The sequence below is a fragment of the Cololabis saira genome, chromosome 4 (assembly GCF_033807715.1).
Source record: "Cololabis saira isolate AMF1-May2022 chromosome 4, fColSai1.1, whole genome shotgun sequence".
Classification (NCBI taxonomy): domain Eukaryota; kingdom Metazoa; phylum Chordata; class Actinopteri; order Beloniformes; family Belonidae; genus Cololabis; species Cololabis saira.
This window is the reverse complement of record NC_084590.1, coordinates 30,530,268-30,553,751: the sequence shown is the minus strand read 5'-3', so window position 1 is coordinate 30,553,751 and position 23,484 is coordinate 30,530,268. Positions and strand designations below refer to the sequence as shown.

Below are 23,484 nucleotides of genomic sequence, written 5' to 3'. Positions count from 1 at the left end.
GGGGGTGACACTTGGATTAGAAGTAGAAGAATTGCCATAAAATCCACCCTGCTTCTTTTCCTGCTTCAGAAGAAAACTGCCGTTGAATTTTTACCTCCCAAAGACGGTTCCTTCCTGCAGAATCTAGTTTAGAAGAAGAATCACAAATACAATACACTTGTAACTCGCAGAAATGAGGAGGGGAGGGTGGTGTCAACAAGAGATCATGCTTGATTATTCTGGCTGTGGTGGTGGTCTCCTGGTACATTTATTACACGCGTTGGCTTTTGGTGTACCACTTTCCTTCTAGTCTGCATCCTGTCAAGCTTTTATTTTCTATCACGTCTGTTTTTAAGGTATACAAATGTCTTGTTCAGATTATCGTTGTGACTGATTGCTGAGACTTTAAACACAAGGAGAGGATTATTGGAGGGGCATGCTCAAATCAATTATGAATGCCAATAAGCATTTAACAAGAGACGGTGTATAGACTGGATGTGCTGCAGAGCTACGCCACAGGAGCAACACACATTGTTCTTGTTCAAAACAGATGTTGTAACAAACACTTGTTGTCTGGACTGGAAGACTTTTCCACAGCTTTTATAATTTTATGGGAAATACCCGCTTTTATTTATTTTTCAGCACAACAGGAAGTAAAGATTAAGGATTGTAGTTCTGATCCATTTATACACGGGGGACAAGGATCCCGGATGGATTGCAGTTTTGAGAAGAGCTACCCAGTAGAACCAAAGTAAAAACATATATTTATCTGATGCCTCAGATCTTTTCTCTCTTGGCTGGTATCTCTTCAGTATACTCAAATGTATCGTGTGTGTGTATATGTATATATATATATATATATATATATATATATATATATATATATATATATATATATATATATATCTCTTCAGTGATGCCGGTAACGCGTTGCATAGTAACGCGTTATTTTAATCTGATCGTTTTTTTCTGTAACGCATAATCTAACGCGTTACTATTTACAAACCAGTAATCAGATTAAAGTTACTTATCCAAGTCACTGTGTGTTATTTTTTTGTCATTAATAGTAAAAAATATATATTTGCTTTCTTCTTGCGTCTCTATCTCCGAACCGTACAAAAACATGGTAAATTGTTGTTGTACATTACTGTTAAAAATGCACTTCTAATAAAGTGAGTGTCTGCAAAACCGGTTGTCATTTTTATGTTGAGGCGGCGGGGGTGTCGTCGGCAGCTCCTGAATGTAACTAATAAAGTAACTTGTGATCTAACTTAGTTACTTTTTAAAATCAAGTTATCTGTAAAATAACTAAGTTACTTTTTATAGGAGTAATCAGTAATCACTAATCAGATTACTTTTTTAAAGTAACTGTGGCAACAGTAAGTTTACATGCAGCAGTTCAATCGGGTTACTGATCGTAAAGACATCGTTCGGACTTTTAAACTGCATGTAAACACCTGAACCCGATCTAGTTCGGACCTATGTCGGACATTTAGTAATCGGGTTGGAGCACCTAGATAACCCATTCGCAATCGGGTTGTTAACGCCATGTATACGGGGACATCGGATATTGCAGTCTGCGCATGCTGGAGAATTTACCCTGGGGGGGGTTCACTCTGGCCAGTTATCTGATCTCTGAACAGCATGTATACTCAGACAAGTGATCCGATCTTCTGCATGTCGTTATCTGATACTATCAGAAATCCCATCTATTTGCTGCATTTAAACTTACTGACTGATTATTTTCATGACAGGTATATCTCAATTACGAGCGACAAAATGAAAAATTTACTTTGTTATATACCCTTTGTTGCCTGGCAATGATGACTAATGACGAAGAATACGGTGTGTGTGTATATATATATATATATTAGAATAAAGTGCAAAGCTGGTGAGATGTTAAAGGTTTGTTCAGATTGGTAGCAGTATGCGCTGTGGTCACTGCAGGGGTTAGGACACAGAGCAGGAGAGAAGGGCGCAAAAGTACAAATTACTTTCATTGTAGGGCGGTAGTTGCTAGGTAACCAAAGGGCTTTCCAGGAAGTGGAGAGCAGATAACTAGCTTTTTGAGAAGCAGATTTGAATGCATGCTGTTAACTTTCTACTCGACAATAAAACTCTGGCCTTAGTTGAATTGATGAGAATGGAAAGACGAGCTGCAGAAAAGAAGATGAGGGTGTGGGTTCATGGACAGGAGCGAATTGCACATACCGGTAGTCCAACACCGTAAAAAATGGTTCCAGAGAAGAGCTCTGCACCTACCACACTGTATCTTAAAGGCCCTTTTAGAGGATTTAATGGGAGAGATGTTCTTAGAAAAGATGGGTCTGCAAAAGATACTTGATTTCTGCTCAATTTAATGATACTTATAAATAATAATAATAAGAATTATTATTATTATTAATTATTATTATAGATGGGAAAAGATATTCTGTGGAAACTGTCAGCATAGTAAAGGGAGAGTTCAATCTGCTGGCGTTTGATGTAAATGTTAAATGATGATCTTGAGAGGAACATGGTGGTAAGACATAGTTTAAATAACTGGGTTCAGAACCTGGGACCAGTCAGCGGGCAAGAACTAGTGCCTTAAATATCAATCAGGAAGCATTGAGTAAGGGAGTGACGTGTGCTCCCTTTTTTTTCATCTAAAAAGGGCACATATCCCCATGTAAATGAGGAAATTACCATGTATGTCTGAAAATGTTGAGCAGGACGTATCTGGGGTAATAGTCGATCTTTATGCTGAAGAACTATTCATCTGACTGTGATGCAGACAGCACCGTCAGGGCAGTGGGCACATTAAATGAGACACAGCTCGCAGGGCTTGCCCTGGAGTTTAGTACTACTGCAGCTCCAGCCAGAGCAGTGCAGAGCAGTCAAGTCTTGCGCTCTAATGGCAACCTAGTGTCTGTACACTGATTTAAAATGGATGACCAAGCACAACCCTTGTAACCTCTGAATTAGCTGCACCAGAGAATGCTAGCTTCATTCTCTTAGACTGCAGAGATGGCACTCCCACAAGCGTTCATACAAACGCTGCCAGAAGGGCTCCAACGCCTCGGACCCACGGAGAGTGGAAACTCCAGGAAATGGGAATTTAATCAAAAGTTTCAAGATAACCTGAAAATTGTGTGGTAGGCTGCTCGTTTAAAGACGTATTTCTTGCCATGTCACCCTCTTTTTGGAATTGTACAAATGAAAAGGACAAGTTGTGTCAAATACCACGAGCTTTTGCGTCTTGTGAGAAAAACTCTTTCTGTTGTGTGACTCAAATCTCTTCTAAAACCCTCTGATTCGTTTACCTACAAGCTCCACAGATCAATCGATGTACTGGGTGGAATCCACTTTGGGGTGTTTTATTTTGAAAATTCAGGGGATTCTCTGTTTTCTGGGTTCATGTCTGACTTTTTTTTTTTAATTTGTGACATGAGGTGGGCATTTCCCAGCTGTGTTTGTTCCACCCATTTACAAGATGGCGCCACACAGTATGATGCAAAAGAGGATTGAAATCACAGACAGTCTGTCCAGTCCAGGGTAGAAACTAACGTGGCTTAGCCGGTAATAGCCGCAGCCCAGTGCCAGAATAGACTCGATTTGTCAGCGGATGATGCATTCATATATGCTAGAGGTGCTAATATCTCTGGTAAATTGATGGACTGGTTAGTTTCCTGTTGCAGGAGAAACAAACTAGAAGCTATTTCAGTAAAGAGTTGTTAAAGCATTTATGTGGTTTATTTGTTTGGTTTCCTATCGCCGGCGCATAAATTGTGCTTTAGCTGGCAGGAGGCCAGAAACACAAAGTGAAACGGAGAGAGAGAAGCCGTCTGCCTCTCTGCCAACAGTTGGTGACTATGGCAACCAGTAAAAAGTCATTATCTTTAATTGACACTGTGGCAGGTTCAGGTGTTTTCAATTGTATCATTAGCTTTTTTTTTCTTCCTTTTTTCCCCTCTCTTCAGTGACTCACCCGTCTTTGGCAGCAGACCTGCTCTTGTTTCTCAAGCTCCTCTTTTTCCCCTGTGTCATCCTTTCTCTCAGCCTGCTTGTGTGCTTTCTTTAGCTGCCGCACAGGGCGATTTAGGGTTTGTGAGTGTGTTTGTATCTCAAGCAATCGTCTCCTTCAGTAAGGTTGTCCTGTTCCTAAGACGTACAGCTCCCTGCAGCTGTGCCTAGATGGTGAGACGTGTTGATGAATGACTCAATGTCACATGGCACAAAAACAAGCAATGAGATAAGTTGAAAGAGGAGAATAACGGGGAAGGAACATTCAATGGTGGAGTGAAGAAGTTGTGGGGGGAAGAAGTAGTAGTGAAAGTGGTTGTTTTTGAACATTTCTCACATCTTTCATGTTAAGGCTTGTTGAGGCGGCAGCCATGGAGACGTACAGATGAGCGACTGTAGAGTAGCTTTGTCTGTGTACCGTTACCAACCGCAAGTGCTAATCACTTACCAGAATCTGCTCGCGTTAACTTCGTAATTTATCCCACAACACAAACTTTCTTTCATTCCCTCTTTCCTAAATCTGCTGAAAACTCTCGCAATCCTGTAATATTTGATTGTCTGATTGATGGTTTCACACACTCCTAACCCCTACACCGCATCCACGTTGCACAAAGTTTCTTTTCTTTGCCGGATTTCGTCTCTCTTTCTCTTTTATTGTGTCACACTCCCGAGTTCTTGAGAGCTTGGTTTAAATGGAAGAAAATCATTTATTTTTCTTTGAGCCGTAGCTAAATCAGAAAAACAATTTAGCTCTGGCGTCAATGCAAGCTTTCACCAAGCAATTGTGGTTTTAAATCCATTTAAAAATGTTTTCTTTTTTTCACAATTAGCTATTTCTACCCATCAATAGCTCAATCAGTTTGTGGGTACAAAAGAAGTCCAATTTAATGGAAAAAATAAGCACACATGCAAAGGCAGAGTAGGGAATGTTGTTTCTCCTGTTTAAGTCAGACTCGTGTCTTTAATTATGAGGAGCCAGTCAATAGCAGTTTGCAGCGCAGCGTCCCGGCAAACCTCTTTGTATTACTGCTGGCTGCTTTATTAACCTTTCACAAAGCCGGCATGGACTATGAAGATTGAGTGGAGTTACGATGGAAGGTGGCACTTATTGACTGGTTTCGCCACTGGCAGGGTGCAGTAATGCTACAAGAATATCACCAGCCTGGCTAGCCCTTTAGCACCTTGACTCCACACATGACAACATGACACGAACAGACCACATACTGTGTGGCACAGTGATGTACTGTATCTGCTGGGATCTATGCTGTTTCTTCACCCAACATTTTGTTTCTATCCAGCAGGATAGGAGCTGATATCATCATCATCATCATCTTCTTCTCTTCCACTTTCAGCCCATCTTTGTTCTGTATTTCTGCCATTTTTATTTTTAATTGGTCTCAAGAACCAGCAGTGCGTGAACCTTCCCCTTGGCTAAGAGAGAAGGGAACAAAACAGTCTATTCAAACTTAACCGTTTAAGAAAGAGGGTGAGCGTATATTCTAAGATGTGTACGTGCCGTATCTATGGTGGAGCATATGGTGTATGCGTCGGATGGTTTTTTTTCATGTGTGTGGACACCATCTGTCACCTAGTAACGGTTTGGGAGATCTCTGGTTCATGTAAGATCTCCCTGTAGGGATCATAGCAAATAATAGTATACAAAGCCTGCAGGTTTCCCGTCCAGATGGAGAGAGTTTAGCCACATTATCCTCGCACTCTTAGTGCTCATCAGAATGAACCTGTCCGTGGTTTTACATACCATATACAGAGCCTTTTACAAACTGTGATGTATCCAGGATGATATAAGACCTGCTGTGTCTTTTTACATAAACAGAAATAGCGAAAAATTAGGATTTAAAAAAAATGATGGTGTAGTTATAAAGTCAAACGAAGGAGGTGCTCGGCCTCCTGAGTAGTACAACTAAAGAAAGCAAATGTAATATATCTGTGTAATTTGGCAGCTCACTTTTAATTTCCTAGTGACGGGAATTTTTCTCTGCACATTTTTCCATCTATTTTCTAAAAGAAGAAACAGGCAATGCAGATGAAACACAGGATTGTAGCATGGCAAGATTGTAGGTTTGCAGGTTTGCCAACCATCTCACATCCGCATTGATGCTCATGCGGAGTCAAGTGTCGTTGCAGTTCCCTGACTAGCCAGTAGAGGCTGGCTCCAAACGCGAGTCAATCTCCATTGAAATCCATGTTAAAATGTTCAACTTTAGAGCAGAAATATGGAAATGTGGTTAATAGGTGTTAGTCACCGAGTTGTTGACGGCCCTCGTAGAGGTTTGAGTGCAGAGTGGGTGATGAAATTGTTTAAGAAATGAAGGGGGAAAAACTAAAATATCATCCTTAGCAGTACTTATGTCAGCAAAATGTAATTTCTGGTTTATGATACTTTTTTACTCATAAAGTCTGACTGTAGTTTGATTTCATTAGCAAAGCAAAGATGAGCTGCAATCAGTTCTTGATCTATGTCAATGTAATAAGTCATGAATGATGACGATAGCAAGAACAAATATCAAAAACATTCTAGAATGTGAAACGTCAATTTGATATTTTGTCCTATTTATTTTTTGTCGTCTTTATGCATTGTTTGTTTCCACGGATTAATGCTAATGTTTCAGATTTAAGCTGATCACAAGAGAAAAAGGCTAGGCACTATAAGCTACGGCTTCAGCCTACACCTTTTCGGCAAAAGCAATGTTTATTTTACTTTTTTCATTTTGTTTTGTAAAATAACTTGTACAATGACCGAAATAAAGACAATTCATTCATTAATTCATTCATGAACATGTATTTTTAGAAAAACTGCAGTTTAAAAAGCTTTTGTTTGAAAGCAGTTATCCCTGATATGAGCCAACACAACCTGCTACTGAATGATTTCTGAAATGAGCCACACGTTCACACCATTACTACCAAACCAGCTGTGCTGCTGTTGTAACTGCACACTCATTCAGTTAGGAGATCGTGAGCTGGCTTTGGAGACCTACATACCAGCTTTTCTCTAAATACCAACATATTTTTTCACAAAACTGAACTAATTTGTACAGTATGTCGGATGTACTCTTTGCTACTGAGTCCATTTGAGAAATTTACAATAATCCTTTGAGGCTATAATGGAGAACACATTTGTGTGGAAAATTTGCACAGAGTGGGAATTATTATTTTATTTTTTTCAGTTCGGCATGTGTATCTACTGCAACCATGCATTAAAAAAATTCATTCATTCATTTATCTGAGTTTCCTCTGACAGTCGCTTCAAACACAAAAGGACCTGAACCTGAGAGAGCTCCCAGGGTCATTAACGTCTGCCACTTGTGAACATTAAACTTGCTCAGTTAACGACGATGGACAGAGACGGTTTGATCAGGCGGAAGATATATGGCAGCTTCGTCCAACAACGATTCAGTATGTAGTTCATTCTCCACAGCAGGAGACGTTGTTAGTGCGAGCAGATCTGTCACTTCTGTAAACAATGTGGAAATGTTAACGGTTCAAGGAAAAAAGGGAAAAGAAAGAGGAAACCAAACATGAAAAAACAATGAATCTCATTACAAGCTGAGACTTTTTGCAAAGCTGAAACTCAAAGCCATATTTTACAGTGCAAGTAGTTATTTTTAAATCTTGCTCCTTAATGGATTCTTACTTGCTGTACTTTATATTGTGTACACAATTTTTATTCCAGTGTTCAATAACGCAGTTTAACACACCTCCATACTCTTTCCTTCATTAAATAGTGGTTCACTGAACAAAAGAAGCAACTTGTTTATTGTCTTTCACCCCTGCTGCACCAAAAGATATACAGTACCTCGCCATGACTTGTAATTTGTGTGTATTTCTAGCCGTCGTGTCAGTCGTTGTGGTTGCAGCTAGTGTTGTTTGGCTGGGATTACAGGACGGCTACACTATATTGGATTTCTGAGCGTGTGTAGGCTGTAGTGCTGATGCGGACAAGCCTTGTATCAAGGGAACACGGATCAAATGTATGCTAATAGCACCAGCAGACAGTCTGACAGAGGCCAGTCCACGGGGTTAGGGATGGAGATGATCATTTCCTAGACTGATTCGGATTTTTGTGATGCTCTCGTGTGCCAGTTACAATTTTGACCAATTTTGATTACATATTTAAGAAGTAACCACACAAAGTAATGAATACAAAGCAACTTTTTCCCGTTAATTTAAAATCCAACTGTGTTCCTAATAAATCACAGACTATAAATAGCTCTTATATTGGTTACTAAACTCTTGAGCAGGTTACAAGCCTGGAGATCTAAAAAATAAAAATGCTTCAGGTTACTGAGCAGAGGTGAGAAGGGAAGGAATCAGAGCATGTACTCCATTTATGCCCCAAATTGTTAGTCCTTAACCCCACCAACCCATATCAGGGGCAGTGTGGTGGTTCGGTAAACGGCCGCAGGGACACTTTGTCACGTGGCAGGCCCCAGCAGCCCACTGAACCACAGCAGCCCACTACTGGATCCAAGTCCAGTGTCAGATCTGCCGCTCACCAGTCGCTTCGGTCAAGGTGACAGTTGTCTAATTCTGGTAATGAACTGAGCAATCTGTGCATCCCTAGTTAGGAACTAATGCAGCAGGAGAAGACAGATGCCAGAGAGAGAGAGAGAGGGAGAGAGGGAGAGGAATGGAGAACAGCAGAGGCACAGGGAGAGGGAGATGGGGGTTGAATTACACAAGGGCCAGTGGCATTGAAAGAAATGAAGAGAAAGCCAGTTCATGCCTGGCTGAGGGAATTAAGAAGCGGGGAGAGAGAAGGTCCACAGATGAGCTTTTGTGCCAGAGAAAAACACAGACTTGTCTGTCTGTCTGACCATGCATGCAGAGCAACAGTTGTTGTTGTTTTATTTTGCATAGCCTGTTGAACAGGGAATTTCAGGAAGAAATGTTTCCATTCACCACAGTTGGTCTCGGATGTCAACGGTTTTCAGTGATTTGAATCTGAATATTTTTCCAAAACCAAATTTGTCTGAGAAAAATGTCAATAATTATGAATCATTTCTTCTATTTATCTATTCATCCATTTACTTAAGATTGTCAAAGTCACAGTTTACTGATTTGAGCTGCTGAAACACTGATCTTTCACTTTTGACTTGTTTGCTTTCAGCGTGGCGAGACTTGACCTTACAAGAAGTTGTAATTTGAATTTATATTCGTCGCTGACCATGTTTCCAGCACATTACATTTTTCGTCAGGCCTTCTTGCGCAGTTGAAGAATTGAAACCACAGTGGCACACCACACCTTTGACCTTCTTGCCTTTTCCCTCTGCTCTCCAAGTCGGCTGTTCGTTCCGTCGAGATCCTTTCATTTGACTTAATCCCTACTCTTTCCTCAGTTTTGGCTGTTTCAATTTTTATTATAGTCTGGAATTGCAGATTAGATTGTGAATTACATTCTTCTTCTTCACTGACTGCTTGATATCTTGCAGTTCAAGGTATTTAAGTTTATACTTGCCGTCTTTGCCCTTGTTGTACTTTTTTACTGGCCCTTCAGATCTGCAGTCCTGAGCAAAGGGAGCTGATGTCTGGCGATTACGCTGAGTCCACTGTTACAAAGCAGCAGCAGACTAAAAGCTATCCGGTTCAATAAACTGCACCAGTAATGAATGTGGACTAAATAAGGTGAATAGTAAGTAAAACTGTGGAATGGAGTCTGTGGGATTTCATTCTGCACTCATCACGAGCACATTTGTTAGCATGCAAATGTGCTGCGAGATGGGGCAGCCGTGAGGGGTTTTGCTCTTCGTTGTGTCTTGTTTCAAGTAGTTATATCATCATGTCATCACATCATGCCAGCACACAAACATCCCCACTTGTGAGTCTGCAAATGGAAAGATGCAAATGGCTGTAGCGAATCCGCAGACTGTCAATAATCCCAGCCACAACTGACCAGCCCTCCTGCACGCGCCGCTGCTGTCTGGTTGCTGCATGTGTTGCTGAGCAGATTTTTGGAGGGTATTATACAGATGAGATTTTGTACACTGAGTGTCGCACATGAGAAATGGGCCTATTGATTTTTGCTATGCTGTACCTTTGTGGTTAGTATGAAGTGATTTTTTTTTTTTCTTTTCTTTTTCTGTTCCTATAGAAATAATTTATCACCGGTGGAAATGCTGGGGTGGCTCGGTTGATGTATTTTGTTTGCCTGGCCGCATGTGAAATGCATTAGCAGTTGTGTGACACTGCTGTTTATATTTTTCACTGTTGATGCATGCACACAGTAAATGGAAAAGGTGAGGAAATTTATATTTCCTGTTTGCTGAGTGATGGATGTGTGACATTTGTGGAAAAGACTTCTGTTTTAAGTAGATACACCGAACAAAGCTCACAGCAGTGTGCTTCATATAAAGAACACTAAATATGTATGAAGGTTTGTTCCTTCCCTTTTGAGCAAGCTTTTAACACATATCTTGTGTGCTTTTTTTTTTTGTTTTGGACATATTCAATCAGTCATGTTGTATTTTTCTACCCCTCCATTTATTCTCATCATTCGTCCATCCCCGCGAGGAGAGCACAGCCTCAGCTGGAGGTGGGATCACTGTAAGATCTACCCCCTCCCACCCACAGCCCCAGTGCCTTGGCCAAGACCCTTGTGTCTTACTAATGGACTACAAGTCTCCTGAGAGGGGAGGGGAATGGAAAAACAAACCTTGACACACGGCTATAGGAAATCTATATGATAATGGCCATGTTTGTAAAATAATAAGGGAGGGGAAAGGAGACGTACTAGTAGCTACACACTTACATCATGTCGAAGGAGCCGGAAATATTTTTAGTACCAAACAAAGGAACGTCTGACTAGTTATATATCATGTAAAGTTCTTCAAAAAGAGGGTTATTTTTCCTTCTGCCTCTGTCATCATCACCCCCGTCACAGCGTTTCACGACTCCCACGATTTTTTTTTTTCGTCAACTTTCAGCTGGTTTGACTGTGCAATACTGTACAGCCCCAGGTTTTGGTAGGAAACGGAGCTTCCTCCTATTTTCTCCTTGTCAAATAGTTTTCAGTGGAACTGTGTCAGTCATTTGGAAATACATAATGTGCTGATGTGGCTGCCACTGAGTTAAGAAAACGACGAAGGAATGTTTCCAAAGTTGATGTTTTATAAGTGTGTGTGTGTGTGTGTGTGTGTGTGTGTGTATGTGTGTGTATTATTATTATTATTATTATTATTATTATTATTATTATTATTATATTTCTTTATTTGGTATGGACATCACAATAACATAAGACAAACCAAATGCACTGTTTGAGTGTTTTAGCATACATGCTAATTTGCAACACTTGTCCACAGGAGGCTTTTAAAAAAATAATATAAATACAATAAGATATACAATAAAATTAGAGGATGACATAAGATATAAAGCAAAAACAACATTCAAGAGCAGAACCAGACCTGACCTATTCATGTAGGCACTGTTGTTGAGACTTGAGCCATAGTTTGAGTCCTCTGTTGAAAATATTGCCACACGTTTCTAATTTTAAATTAGTCGGTAAAGAATTCCAGAGTTTTGCACCCTTCACAGAAAAAACCGACTCACCAAAAGAGGTCTTATACTTTGGGATACGACAGTCACCATTGGTGCAGGCCCGTGTGGTTACTCTACCAGAGCTCTGATGCCTAATAACCACTTCAGAGAACAGGGGTGAAACATGATTATATAAACATTTAAAAACCAGTTTAAGACTACTAAAATTCACAAAGTTTTCAAAAGTTAAAAGGTTGTGTTTTCTTAAAATTTCACATTGCTGCCATCTCATGGGTTTCTGATCCATAATTTTTATTGCCTGCTTGTATAATGATGTTATAGGTTTTAGAGTTGTTTGAGAGGCAAATGACCGTGTATGTATATATGTGTGTATGTATATGTGTATATATATATATATATATATATATATATATATATATATATACACTCAGCAGTTAATTAAGTATACCAGGTGCAGTAATAAAGTGGTTAAGGTGTGTGTGTGTGTGTGTGTGTGTGTGTGTGTGTGTGTGTGTGTGTGTGTGTGTGTGTGTGTGTGTGTGTGTGTGTGTGTGTGTGTGTGTGTGTGTGTGTGTGTGTGTGTGTGTGTGTGTGTGTGTGTGTGTGTGTGTGTGTGTGTGTCGTATGTCAGGCCAGGCATGGCTGACAATAATTCCAAACTGCTGGGCAATGATCCCTTGCTAACTCTTGTAACTTTGTAATGAAAGGAATGCAGCTACCCCACGAAGGCTACATGTTCTCTGCTCAGGGGCAGCAAAAACGGCCTCTCCCCTGCTGCCCTTTGTAACACGTGTGAGGATGAACTTCACGTCCTGACGCCTAAGCAGTAGCTCCAGGCTGCACTCGAGCAGCTCACAGATGCATCCTATCTTCTTAGCTTTTTTCTTGTCCCTGAGACAGGCAATGACCTAGAAAGTGCCTCTACATTCACTGTGTTTTAACAGTTTTCAACCAACACACTGTTAAATGCTTGTGAGAGAAGAAGAAAAAGACAAAAGATGGGGGAGAAAAGAAGAATCGATTGTGGGATAGAGATGTTCTTTTAGGTAGGTTGTGATGATGTTAGCGATTAGGCAGAAAGGTGGAGAGGGTGATGGGCTCGACCCGGGACCCTTAACTCAGCCAGGCCTCGGCTCACCACACCCTGCTCCTCTTCCCTCAGGGAATTCAAATGTGAAAATCGCATTACTCGGTCGGCAGACCTCCCTCCACTTCCTTGGTAACCGTTTTTCTCTGTACCACCATCATCTCCAAGAGTCTTTACTTTCCCATCCGCCGATGCTTCCGCCAGCGGGTTCTAGTCCTTCCTGTTTCACTCTCACCTACTCTCCCTTTCATTTTGTGCTCACAGTCTTGTTTCAGGGTCAGAGGCAGATGTGAAGCCCTAATCTATCTGTGCTTCAGCTCTGTACAGCCAAGGGCCTAAAGGCACTGGTATGCGGGTGCACATGCGCACCACAGACTTGGCCCCAGGGTGAACTAGGAGACTGTTTCCCTGGCTACTCTGCAGCAAGACTGCTGCACTGAGTAGTTGAGCATTATGAAACAGGAAATGTATGTACCGGTAACCTGTTCTATGAGTCTGCTAGTTTGGGTTGGGTACCTCATTTGGGTTCCTTCCAGCTCTTTGTCACTTACAGAACTTTGGTTTGCAGGGAATATGTTAACGGACTGTTGAAAAATTCATATTTACCTGTCGGTGTTGAGCCTGGCTGGTCTTTGGGGTGCTTGACTGTATCTGATCCAGTTATTGTCATAGCTGGGCACAAATGTTAACTCACACTTGAGATATTCTAAATGTATTTCCATGTGAATATCATTTATTTGATCGTGTGAGCACACGTCTTTTACGTACGAGATCACACAGACCATTTGTGCTGACATGATTTTATAGGCTCAGACGTGTGCATTAATCATGTAAGAAAGCATACAAAGCCCGTGGATCAACGATTCCCGGCTCGTGAGAATTATTTTTTGAACCCATCAATCATTAAGGTTGTGTACCAGGCACAGTGCACATTATTACAGGGGTTTGGTCTGTCCGTGTGCGCCTTGATGCATGTTTCATCCATGTTTCCTCCACAAATATCAAAACACAAGGTATTCTTTTTGAAATGTATTCCTTTTTCCTGCCGGTGCTACTTTTTTGTACCTGGCGAGGCACAAGGGGGATCTTTCTGCTGCAATGTTAATTCACTGCATGATGAGAAATTGCTTCAGTGAAGCGTTGGGTTTCAGTGCTTCCAGAGCTGTCAGCTTTGAACTTTGATTAGCACCCTTTCAAATAAAACTAAAATTCAGTATGGAGAATCGGTCGATACGGGGCAGGTGTGAGGTTGCCTTTTTCTTTTTTTTTATCTACTGTGAGTTCCACTAGCAGATTTCTTAATCTTCCCACAGTTTCCTTTTCATTGTCTTCCCCTCTGGTGTTGTGTTGGATTTTGAAGTTCATCTTTGCAAATCCACAGCTCTTTGTCTGACAAACGCAGTTCTACAGCTATGTCTTTGTCTGCCTTTGCGCTCTCTGTCAGAGGAGCTCTTCACTGTTAATGGTAGTTTTAATGTCTGCTTTACTAGATTAATGCCTCCGTTGTGACATGGAGGGGGTGGTCTCACGTTCCAAGTCTGAGTGTAGTGTGTGTCTTACAGATTAGTAAGATTATTATTTCTTGCCGATTGTGCTGTCAAAGAGGACGAATCCTCATACTGTCTGTCTTATCAGTTTATTTTTAGATCAGATCTACTAGTAGAGAATCCTGTATTGAGATTATCATCTCAGCTATACAGTTATACAGTATATATGATGTACATCTTACTCCTGCTTTTACTCCTCTAATTTGTCTAATGAAAAATATGGGAGACATTCGTGATGGTATATTAGCCAACTTTGATCTGTTGGGCAAGGAACATAAGAAAACATGTTTTTGATGGAGATAAGTCAGCCAAAAGGCAATGCAGCCTCTTAAAATGCAGGTGGCTTTCCCTAGTTGGCCAATTAGTAACTTTAGCTCTGGAACACTTATTTGCTTTCATCTTCTTGCGTGTGTGTGCCGTTTGTTTGGGTTGCAAGGAGCCCAGTATGCTTGTCTTCACAAGTGTGTGGTTTCTGTGTATAGTCATGTCTTGTTTGTTGCAATTGTGAAAGCCACGCATAACTTTAGTTTGATTTTACGGATAATGAGATGACCAATGATACTGTTGGGTATCAAATGATCAGCCAAAAGACATATGGAGTCTCAACATGGGGGGCGTGATTTTTAGCACTGCAAAGCAGTGGTTCAACATGTTCAACATTCCAGCAGCTTTGCCACTAACCTCAGTCTTTTTAGGAAACACAATAGCTGTATATTAATACATCCTGTCCTTGAAATACTTTTATGTATCCATGGATTAAATCTCAATTTCTTCTTTTCCTTTTCTTGCAGGCCCAGACCCCAGCCCAGTGAGCACTTGCATGGAAACCCTGCTTTCTTGGCAGCCTCCTCCTCCTCTCCCTAGCGCTAACAGCCAGCATGGCAGGATGAGCTTCTGCCAGCGATGATGATGGCCAAAAAACAAGATGTCCGGGCACCCACCTACAACCTGGTCATAGTTGGGCTGTCCGGCACAGAGAAAGAGAAAGGCCAATGTGGCGTGGGCAAGTCCTGCCTCTGTAACCGCTTCGTCCGGCCAAGTGCAGATAACTTCTACCTGGACCACACTTCGGTTCTGAGCACCAGTGACTTTGGAGGCCGCGTGGTGAACAATGATCACTTCCTGTTTTGGGGAGAGGCTGGGAGGACGATGGAGGAGGGTCCAGAATGCCGTATGAATGTGGTGGAACAGACAGAGTTCATTGATGATCAGACATTCCAGCCGCACCGTAGTACGGCACTCCAGCCTTACATTAAGAGGGCAGCCTCCACCAAGCTGGCCTCAGCTGAAAAGCTGATGTACTTCTGCACAGATCAGCTGGGGCTGGAGCAGGACTTTGAGCAAAAACAGATGCCTGAAGGCAAGCTAATGGCAGATGGGTTTTTACTCTGTGTGGATGTTAGCAGGGGTATGAACCGTAGCTTTGAGGAGCAGATGAAGTTTGTTGGCAATCTGTATAATCAGCTAGCTAAAACGAAGAAGCCGGTTGTACTTGTTCTCACCAAATGTGATGAAGGAGTTGAACGCTACATTAAAGATGCTCAGAGTTTTGCGCTCGCCAAGAAGAACCTGCAAGTGGTAGAAACATCAGCACGCTCTAATATCAATGTTGACTTAGCTTTTCTTACACTGGTTCAGCTAATAGACAAAGGTAGGGGGAAGCCCAAGATTATCCCTTACTTTGAGGCACTAAAACAGCAGAGTCAGCAGATTGCCTCAGCCAAAGACCGCTATGAGTGGCTGGTTAACCGAATTGTGAAGAACCACAATGAGACTTGGCCTGCTGTCAGCCGCCGCATGCAGACGGCTGCTGAGTACAAGGATTACGTTTTTCTTGAGGGGACGGCTAAAGTCAAGAAGCTCTTCCAGCAGCATGTGCATAGACTTAAACAAGAGCATATAGAGAAACGGAGGAAGGCCTATCTAAATACTCTCCCGCAGGCCTTGTCCGTACTTTTACCGGAGTTGGATGAGATAGATCACCTGAGCTGGTCTGGAGTTCAGAAAGTCCTTGAGACAAAGAGAGACTTCTCTCAATGGTTCGTCGTGTTAGATGACACCCCTTGGGAGACCACACCCCACATTGATAACATGGAAGATGATCGAATCCCCCAGGACCTCTTGGAGACTCCTGCAGCTGAAACGGTCTATGACACCCATCTGGAGCAGCTAAGGAGAGAGCGCAAGCGGGCTGAGATGAGATGGGACTTCAAGGAAACACTAAGTATTTCTCCTTTCATCACACCAGGAAAACCTTGGGAGGAGGCCCGCAGTTTCATCATGAATGAAGAATTCTACCAGTGGCTGGATGAGTCTGAATATTTGGACATCTACAACAAGCACCAGAAGGAAATCATTGATAGGGCCAAAGAGGACTTTCAGGAACTGCTTCTTGAATATTCTGAGCTATTTTATGAGTTAGAAGTGGATGCAAAACCAAGTAAAGAGAAAATGGAGGCCATTCAGGCAGTGTTGGGTGATGAGCAAAGATTTAAGGCTCTGCAGAAGCTTCAGGCTGAAAGGGATGCTCTAGTATTGAAACATATCCACTTTGTCTACCATCCGACAAAGGACACCTGTCCAAACAGCCCCCACTGTGTGGACAGTAAGATAGAGCAGATATTGGCCTGCAGATTCCCAACCCGCTACCCATCATCAGACATCACAAGACTGGATGGTGGGAGGTCAGAGCGGATAAATCTTGTCATTCTGGGAAAAGATGGGCTAGCCAGAGAGATGGCAAATGAGATCAGAGCCCTATGCGGCAGTGACGATCGGTACGTGTTAGATGGCAGGATGTATGAGTTAGCCCTTCGCCCCATAGAAGGCAATGTACGTCTGCCAGTCAATTCCTTCCACACGCCTACTTTCACACCACATGGCTGTCTGTGTTTATACAACTCAAAGGAGTCCCTCTCCTATGTTCTTGAGAGTTTAGAGAGGCTTAGAGAATCAACCATAAGCAGAAGGGAAAGGGAATACAGTTTATCCCATCTCCCACTGTCCCTCCTTCTGGTCACTAAGCGGGGGGTGGGGTCCATAGGAGATATTGGAGGGGAGACGGCTCAAACTCTTATCCAACAGGGGCAGCATGTGGCTGCAAAACTACTGTGTGCCTACCTGGACCCTGCATCCCCAGGCATGGGTTATGGACGCAGCGTCAGTGAAAAGCAGATCACCCAGATGCTGAGGAACGTCCTAGAGTCACGGAGAAACATTGGGAGCAGCTCCCCCCCATTACCTCCTCCATCTTCTACCTTTAGAGAATCTCAGTCCCAGCCAATAGTCGAGGCAGAGCCAAGGATTGTCATATGCCTGATGTGTGGAGACACGTATGATCTAGACCAGCTCCTCGCTCCCTTCCTTTTGCCCCAGCATTGTCGTCCTGCGTCCAGCCTCAGCAGCGGCACGTCCGTTCTCCTGGATCTCAATATAGGAGGGCAGAGGCAGAGCGTAGAACTGTCACTGCTCTCCTTCCATTCCTCATTCTCTCTGCGCAAGACTGGACTGGTCCATGGCTACATTGCGGTCTACTCTGCCCGCCGCAAGGCGTCTATGGAGACTCTGTGCGCTTTCCTGTGTGAAGTCCAAGACATCATCCCAGTTCAGTTGCTGGCAGTAGGGGAGAGTCAGATGGAGCTGTCGGACTCAGAATCGGCTAAGGAACAAGTTGGTCAGGGAGAAGAGCTGGCCCACGAAATAGATGCCCGGTTTAACTCTGTAATATGTGGGCATGGTGGGGTAGTTGGGGGACTTCATAAGATAGACCTTTTCCAACTATTCTTCAAAGAAGTGATAGAAAAGCGCACCATTGTTGAGGCCTCACATATGTATGATAATGTGGCTGAGGCATGTACCAATGAGAGCACCGGTTCCCCCAGTCCAGTCCAATCCAGTCACATGGACTCAGAGGACGATATTGATCCATCACCACCTTACCCTACACTTAGGGAGGATTTTAGTCTTAGCTCCCACCTAGGAAGCTTCAAGCTGCCAGATCTGGAGTCGAATGATCCATTCTCCGTCATTTCTGAGAACAGCTCTTTTGATATTAAGCTCAACAACAAGGTTCCTCCACAAGTGAAGCCCAAGCCTGTCCGAAAGCTTAACCATAGTCCTTACTCGGACCAGCAGGGAGGCACCAACCGACGCTCCCTGGCCCAAGCTGTCACCTGGGCTCCAGGTAGTGAGGGTGGTTATGACCCGTCGGACTACGCGGAGCCCATGGATGCCGTGAACAAACCTCGACCAACAGAGGAAGAGAGTATTTACTCTGTCCCCCATGACAGCACGCAAGGCAAGATCATCACCATCCGCAACGCTAACAAAGGTCACTCTAATGGAAGTGCTGGCGGCAATGGGTCGGACAGTGAGGCGGATAGCAGCTCGCTGGAGCGCAGGAGAAAGTTGTCTGGGGTAAAGCCTAAGCTTTACAGAGACCGATCTAAGCGCCTTGGGAAGTTCAGCAGTTTCAGGGCAAGCTTCTCTATCGGCAGCGACGATGACATGGCAGGTCCACCCAAGACCAACCAGGATCAGGGGCCTCAGAAGGACAACCTCATTGAGGAGATTGAGATTGATCCTAAAAAGAGAAATATCCTCCAGACCCTACGCATAACTACAAAGGTTAGTGTTTGTGTGTATGTCTTTGAATGTGTACAAGCTAATAACTGCAAACTAATTTTAATTTCACTGAACAAAATCATTATTCACAAACATGAAAGTTGACAAGTGCTCCAGAATTGCACCCATCACCTCCATTGAGCATTTTAAAATAACCCCTGAAATACCTTTTTCCTGGCAAGAATGTTTTTGGCTGACAACCTTTTAATATGAAATTAAAGTTTAAGCAAAAGAGAAAATCAGTGTAAATCAGTAGTAATCAGTAGAGGATTTACTGCACTTTTACCTCTTTGTGTGTATGTATGCACATGTACAGACAGATCTTTCCCAATTTAATTAGGTTTTGGCAGGGATTCAGCAGCTGTTTACGTTAGTTAAAAAAAAAAAGTTATCCACTAGAGTCAAAGAAAAAGTTCAGTACCATCTCTCCAGCCTCTGAATCTCTCTTCCTTTTGAAACTGAAAACATGTCATACTGTGGAGATTTCTCTGAAAGCAAGTCTGTCATATTTTTCCCTGGAAGCTCAGTGGGAGCCCTCTAAACTAGCCAGATCATCAGAGGAAGAAGTCTGTCTGTATACTTCTATACCAGAAAGTAGCAACTCCTAATGAATAGGGACAGAATCTGAATACGCTCTGTATTTCCTGGTTGTAATGGGCTTCTGATTACAAAACAGCCGTCACAATAAAGTTGGACGTTTACTCTCCAACATTTGCTTAATGTCCACTTTGATTTTACTATTCTTAAGTCAGGAAGAAATTCTTCTTTTCTTTGTCTGGAAATTAGCCGTAAAACATCCCTCCTTAAAGGAAAAAGCGCTGACAAAGAGCAAACATAAAGCTAAGCTCTTTTCTGAAGTTTAAAAATCTTCCTTTGTGTTTATTACATACAAAATCAGATGATGCAGTCAGCTTAGTTTTTTTTTTTTTTTTTTTTAGTTTGAATATAGTAAAATTGCTTATTGGCAAAATAGCAACATTGTTTACTGTGCACTTTTGTGGCATTGCAGTGAAGTGGTTGTCAAAGCTTGTCTGCTTGCTCCCAGGACCTCCAATTCATCCCTGTCAATTTGGGTTTTTTTGAGCTTCCTTCCTTTCATTCTCTCTCCTGTCCTTTCTGTTTGTCTTCTCATCTTGCTGATTCATACTTTTAGGTTTTCACATTCCTGCCACATTCTTTTTATGTTCCCCTCTTGCCTCTCTTCCTGGCTTTTTTTTCTTCCTTTTTTGCAGATGCAGGTATCTCCCCCTTAACTTATCATCTGTCTCCCTGTGTCCTGTTCTTTCATGTCCTTGGTTCTCACCCATGATGGGGTGGTACTTTTGACCTTTCACTGTTAGATTATCAGCCTGGTATGCTGTTCATTCACACACGTGGTGTGGTAGAGAAGTGCCAGCTGAACAGGAGTTACATCTGTGTATGCTGTGTTCGTGCATCTGTGATAATTGCCATGGCTGTCAGGAGGGTGGAACGGGAGGTGTATGATAAATGTTTTCACACATTCAGCTGTGATGTCCAAGTACCTGCTTGGAGGTTGTCCTCGCGCATTTTTCCGCTGCTCAGACTGCATTCCCTAGCACTTAAAAGAAGGGGGAAAAAAAAGTAAAGACAACTCAATCAAAAGGCAGCAGCACAGTTTGCTGTTCGGATAGGCGTCTCTGTGAAGTGGACAGCTCAGGTCAAGCCGCACCTTAGCAAGCACAGACTTCCCAGTGGGTCTGACTCTTATTTGACCCTGTGCTCTGTCTCGGGGCAAGATGAAAGAAGGATCAATAAAGCATCACATGACACAGACTATCAAATTGGACATTATAAACTTGAAAGGGGAATCAATAAAGCATCACATAACACAAATCATCAAATGGGACATTATAAATGTACACGTTTGAGAGAACTGAAGCCATGAGAGCGTGGATCAGTGAAATTCTCATTAGTCTCGTTAGGGCCTCTGATTCGTGGCATACAGCCGATCTGGGGTTTGCATATCTACATTGCAAGCGATTATGGATTTATCATAGTTGTAACAAAGGATCAAGTTCCAACATGTATTTTATAAGCAGCTCTCTGTAAGATAAGAGTCCATTTCTAATCTCCATTTCTAATCCCCTTGGGACGACATTTTATTGAGTTAATTAGTCATTCTTAGGAGATGAGCTCTAACAGTTTAAATAGTTTGTGCGTTTTATGTTAGTGTTCTTTCAGGGTCAAGTCAAAGTCAGACTTTTAGTTGTGTTACAGGTTAAAGTTGTGGCTTTTGTAGTGTAAATATTGCTCTGGACATAGCCTTTGGTTGTTGTCTACCACTCTGAGTCAACAACGAATTGGAGAAAATAATTTGAAAGTGGACTCCAAGGCCATTTTAAACACCCCACTTACCTCAGGCAGTCACTGGTGTCTGTGCTGATCACTCTCTCTGTGAGAAGCTTGAAACATTTCCTCCTGGTCTCCTGCAGCTTTTTTGAAACCTCCTCGGGCAGCAAGAAGAATGTTTCAAATTCCTCAGTCACCTAATTCGTCTAGTGTCCTCATCCAAGAAGTAAAAGGGAGTGAGGCGATTGAAGAGAAGGAAAAACACATCAATGGTAACCCAAAAAAGAGAGAGAATGACAAAGGAAATGAAAGTTATGTTTGCACGCCCTACAGTGTTTAGTGTATGGAAATGCTCACCAGAGTTTCTGTAAATTATTAAGGCTTTGTTTTGTTTCTTTTTTGTGGTAGAGGCCTGTTTTGTCTTTTGAACGCTGGCAACATATCCTGTCCCAGTCAGCAACTAAAAGGAGTGGCCAGAAGGCAAAACTGCAGGGGGAGAAGACGCTAGGCTAGAGTCGTGCTCGTGTGCATGCGTGAGCACAGAGACGGCTAACTGAACTGGGTTAGGCCACAGATATACAACACAATCATCATCACAGGAATCAGATAAAATAAGATTTGCCACAACAAACTCAAATGACTCCTGTTATCTAGAGTTCCTGCCAACCGAATCCAAAAGCTGCCTCACCTGGGTGTTTTGGTGTAACTTGTGAACACATGACTGTGCTGTTCATGTTTGATATACAGGATGTACACTTGCACATGTGTTGACCCCAAGCCTAAGTGTGTGCATGTAGAGAACGGGAATGTTGAGAGAAATTGGGCTCAACAGAGGGGGGGCGGTAGCTTGGAGTGATAAGTAAAGGAATTCCAGCACGGATCTGTTTGTGTGGGGTTGTATTAGAAAACAAACTGAGCTGCAGCTTGGTGTAAATAAATGTAACAGTAGTTAGACAGCTGCAGATATGTAGTTTGGGGTCTTACAGGTTGAAGCAAATGGAAGACAACATGCATTAATGACTGTTTCTATGCCCTTTTTTAGGCTTTAGTGTGACTGAGTGAGTGAGTGTGAGCTATTGGAAAATGTCTGTTAGAGTGCAGTGTGGCCAATATCTGGAGCAGAAGCCAGGCCGATGCTTCTTCTCTCTAATGAGCACTCCTCTGCTGCTTTCCTGTGTCTGTCTGTCTGTCATGCCTGCACCGCACCCACAGTCTGTGTGTCCAGCCAACCATGTATTCCTGCCTCACCACCCAGCCTGCCAGGGCAGGCCTCGGGGGGGGCGGGGGCTGACAGTCTTACTAGAGAGCCAAACCTCCGGGGCATTCAGATCATCCCCACTGAACGTCATTAGGACGCAGGGAAATTACTGCTGATTCCTCCACTGTTCAGAGAAGAGGCTGCAGGAGTGTATGTGGGGTCTCTTAACAGGAAACACGAGTTAAAACGAATGAATAGAGTTGTTTGATGACATGAGAGGTGGATGTCAGTAAAGATGTAGAAAAAACAAAAAAAATGCCAAAGTAGGGATGAAAGGATGAGAGGGATGAGGGTGCTGATGAATATCGCACTGATGCACCGAACAGTCTTCAAGACAGGAATGTGTGATTACTGATCAGTGTTGTTTGGAAAGGTTTCCTTTAAAACCACAAAAACAGTAACTCTAACATAAGGTCATGGTCTTGTACATCTAAATGGAACCATTTCCAGAACAATGTCCCCAGGCTCAGTGTCCTTCAAACATGTGTGTCTCAGATGATGTTTTCCACCTCCGATTGCTCCCACTGAGCTCATTGTTCTTTCTTTTTTTTCTTTTATTTTCTCAGAAACAACCACGTGCCAAACCCAGGCATTCCATCTCAAAACCCATTGAAAGCAACTACTTTGGCCTGCACCTTAACACTGTGGTCACACTTGAGAGACCAATCCCAGTCTTCATCGAGAAGTGCATCCGTTTCATCGAGACAACAGGTAAGAGTCTGCTTTACTTGATCATGATGGTAAATGCATAGACATAATATACATAGATGCCTCATAGACAGACGCTGTCTATTAGAGCTGATGTATCAGTGTGGCCGTCATCTTGGATGGGTCCCCAATGTGGCCCCGGTGCATTTATTTCTGCTGGGGAAGGTGTATACGCAACTGCTACAATCACAACTCCCCCAAAATGTTTACCTGATTTTCACACGGTTTGGTTTGTTACAACTGCCATGGATGTGGTTATGAAGCAGGACGCTGTCACACATTAAAAATACGTGATAAATGTATAAATTAATTAATTTTGATATTTTGATAAAGAAACAAGTTGGATTGTTCATTTGAGTTTATTTCAATCTCACACACACAAACACACACTCAAGTTTGCGCAGCTATCCTATTTTTTTCGTACAGCCTAACCCAAACCCTCGCCCTAACTTTAATCA

At 42.5% G+C, this 23,484-nt stretch overlaps 1 protein-coding gene across 2 annotated transcripts in view; it reads left to right on the top strand.

The window, feature by feature from the left end:
• The window catches only part of arhgap35a (Rho GTPase activating protein 35a), a 67,660-nt gene that overhangs the window by 27,265 nt on the left and 16,911 nt on the right, over positions 1-23,484 (top strand). For both annotated transcript variants that reach the window (XM_061719386.1, XM_061719388.1), the window contains exons 2-3: positions 14,919-18,753; positions 22,885-23,029. In XM_061719386.1, coding sequence (XP_061575370.1) covers positions 15,031-18,753; positions 22,885-23,029 — 3,868 coding nt within the window. In that variant the 5' untranslated portion in view covers positions 14,919-15,030. The remainder of the gene's footprint in view (positions 1-14,918; positions 18,754-22,884; positions 23,030-23,484) is intronic.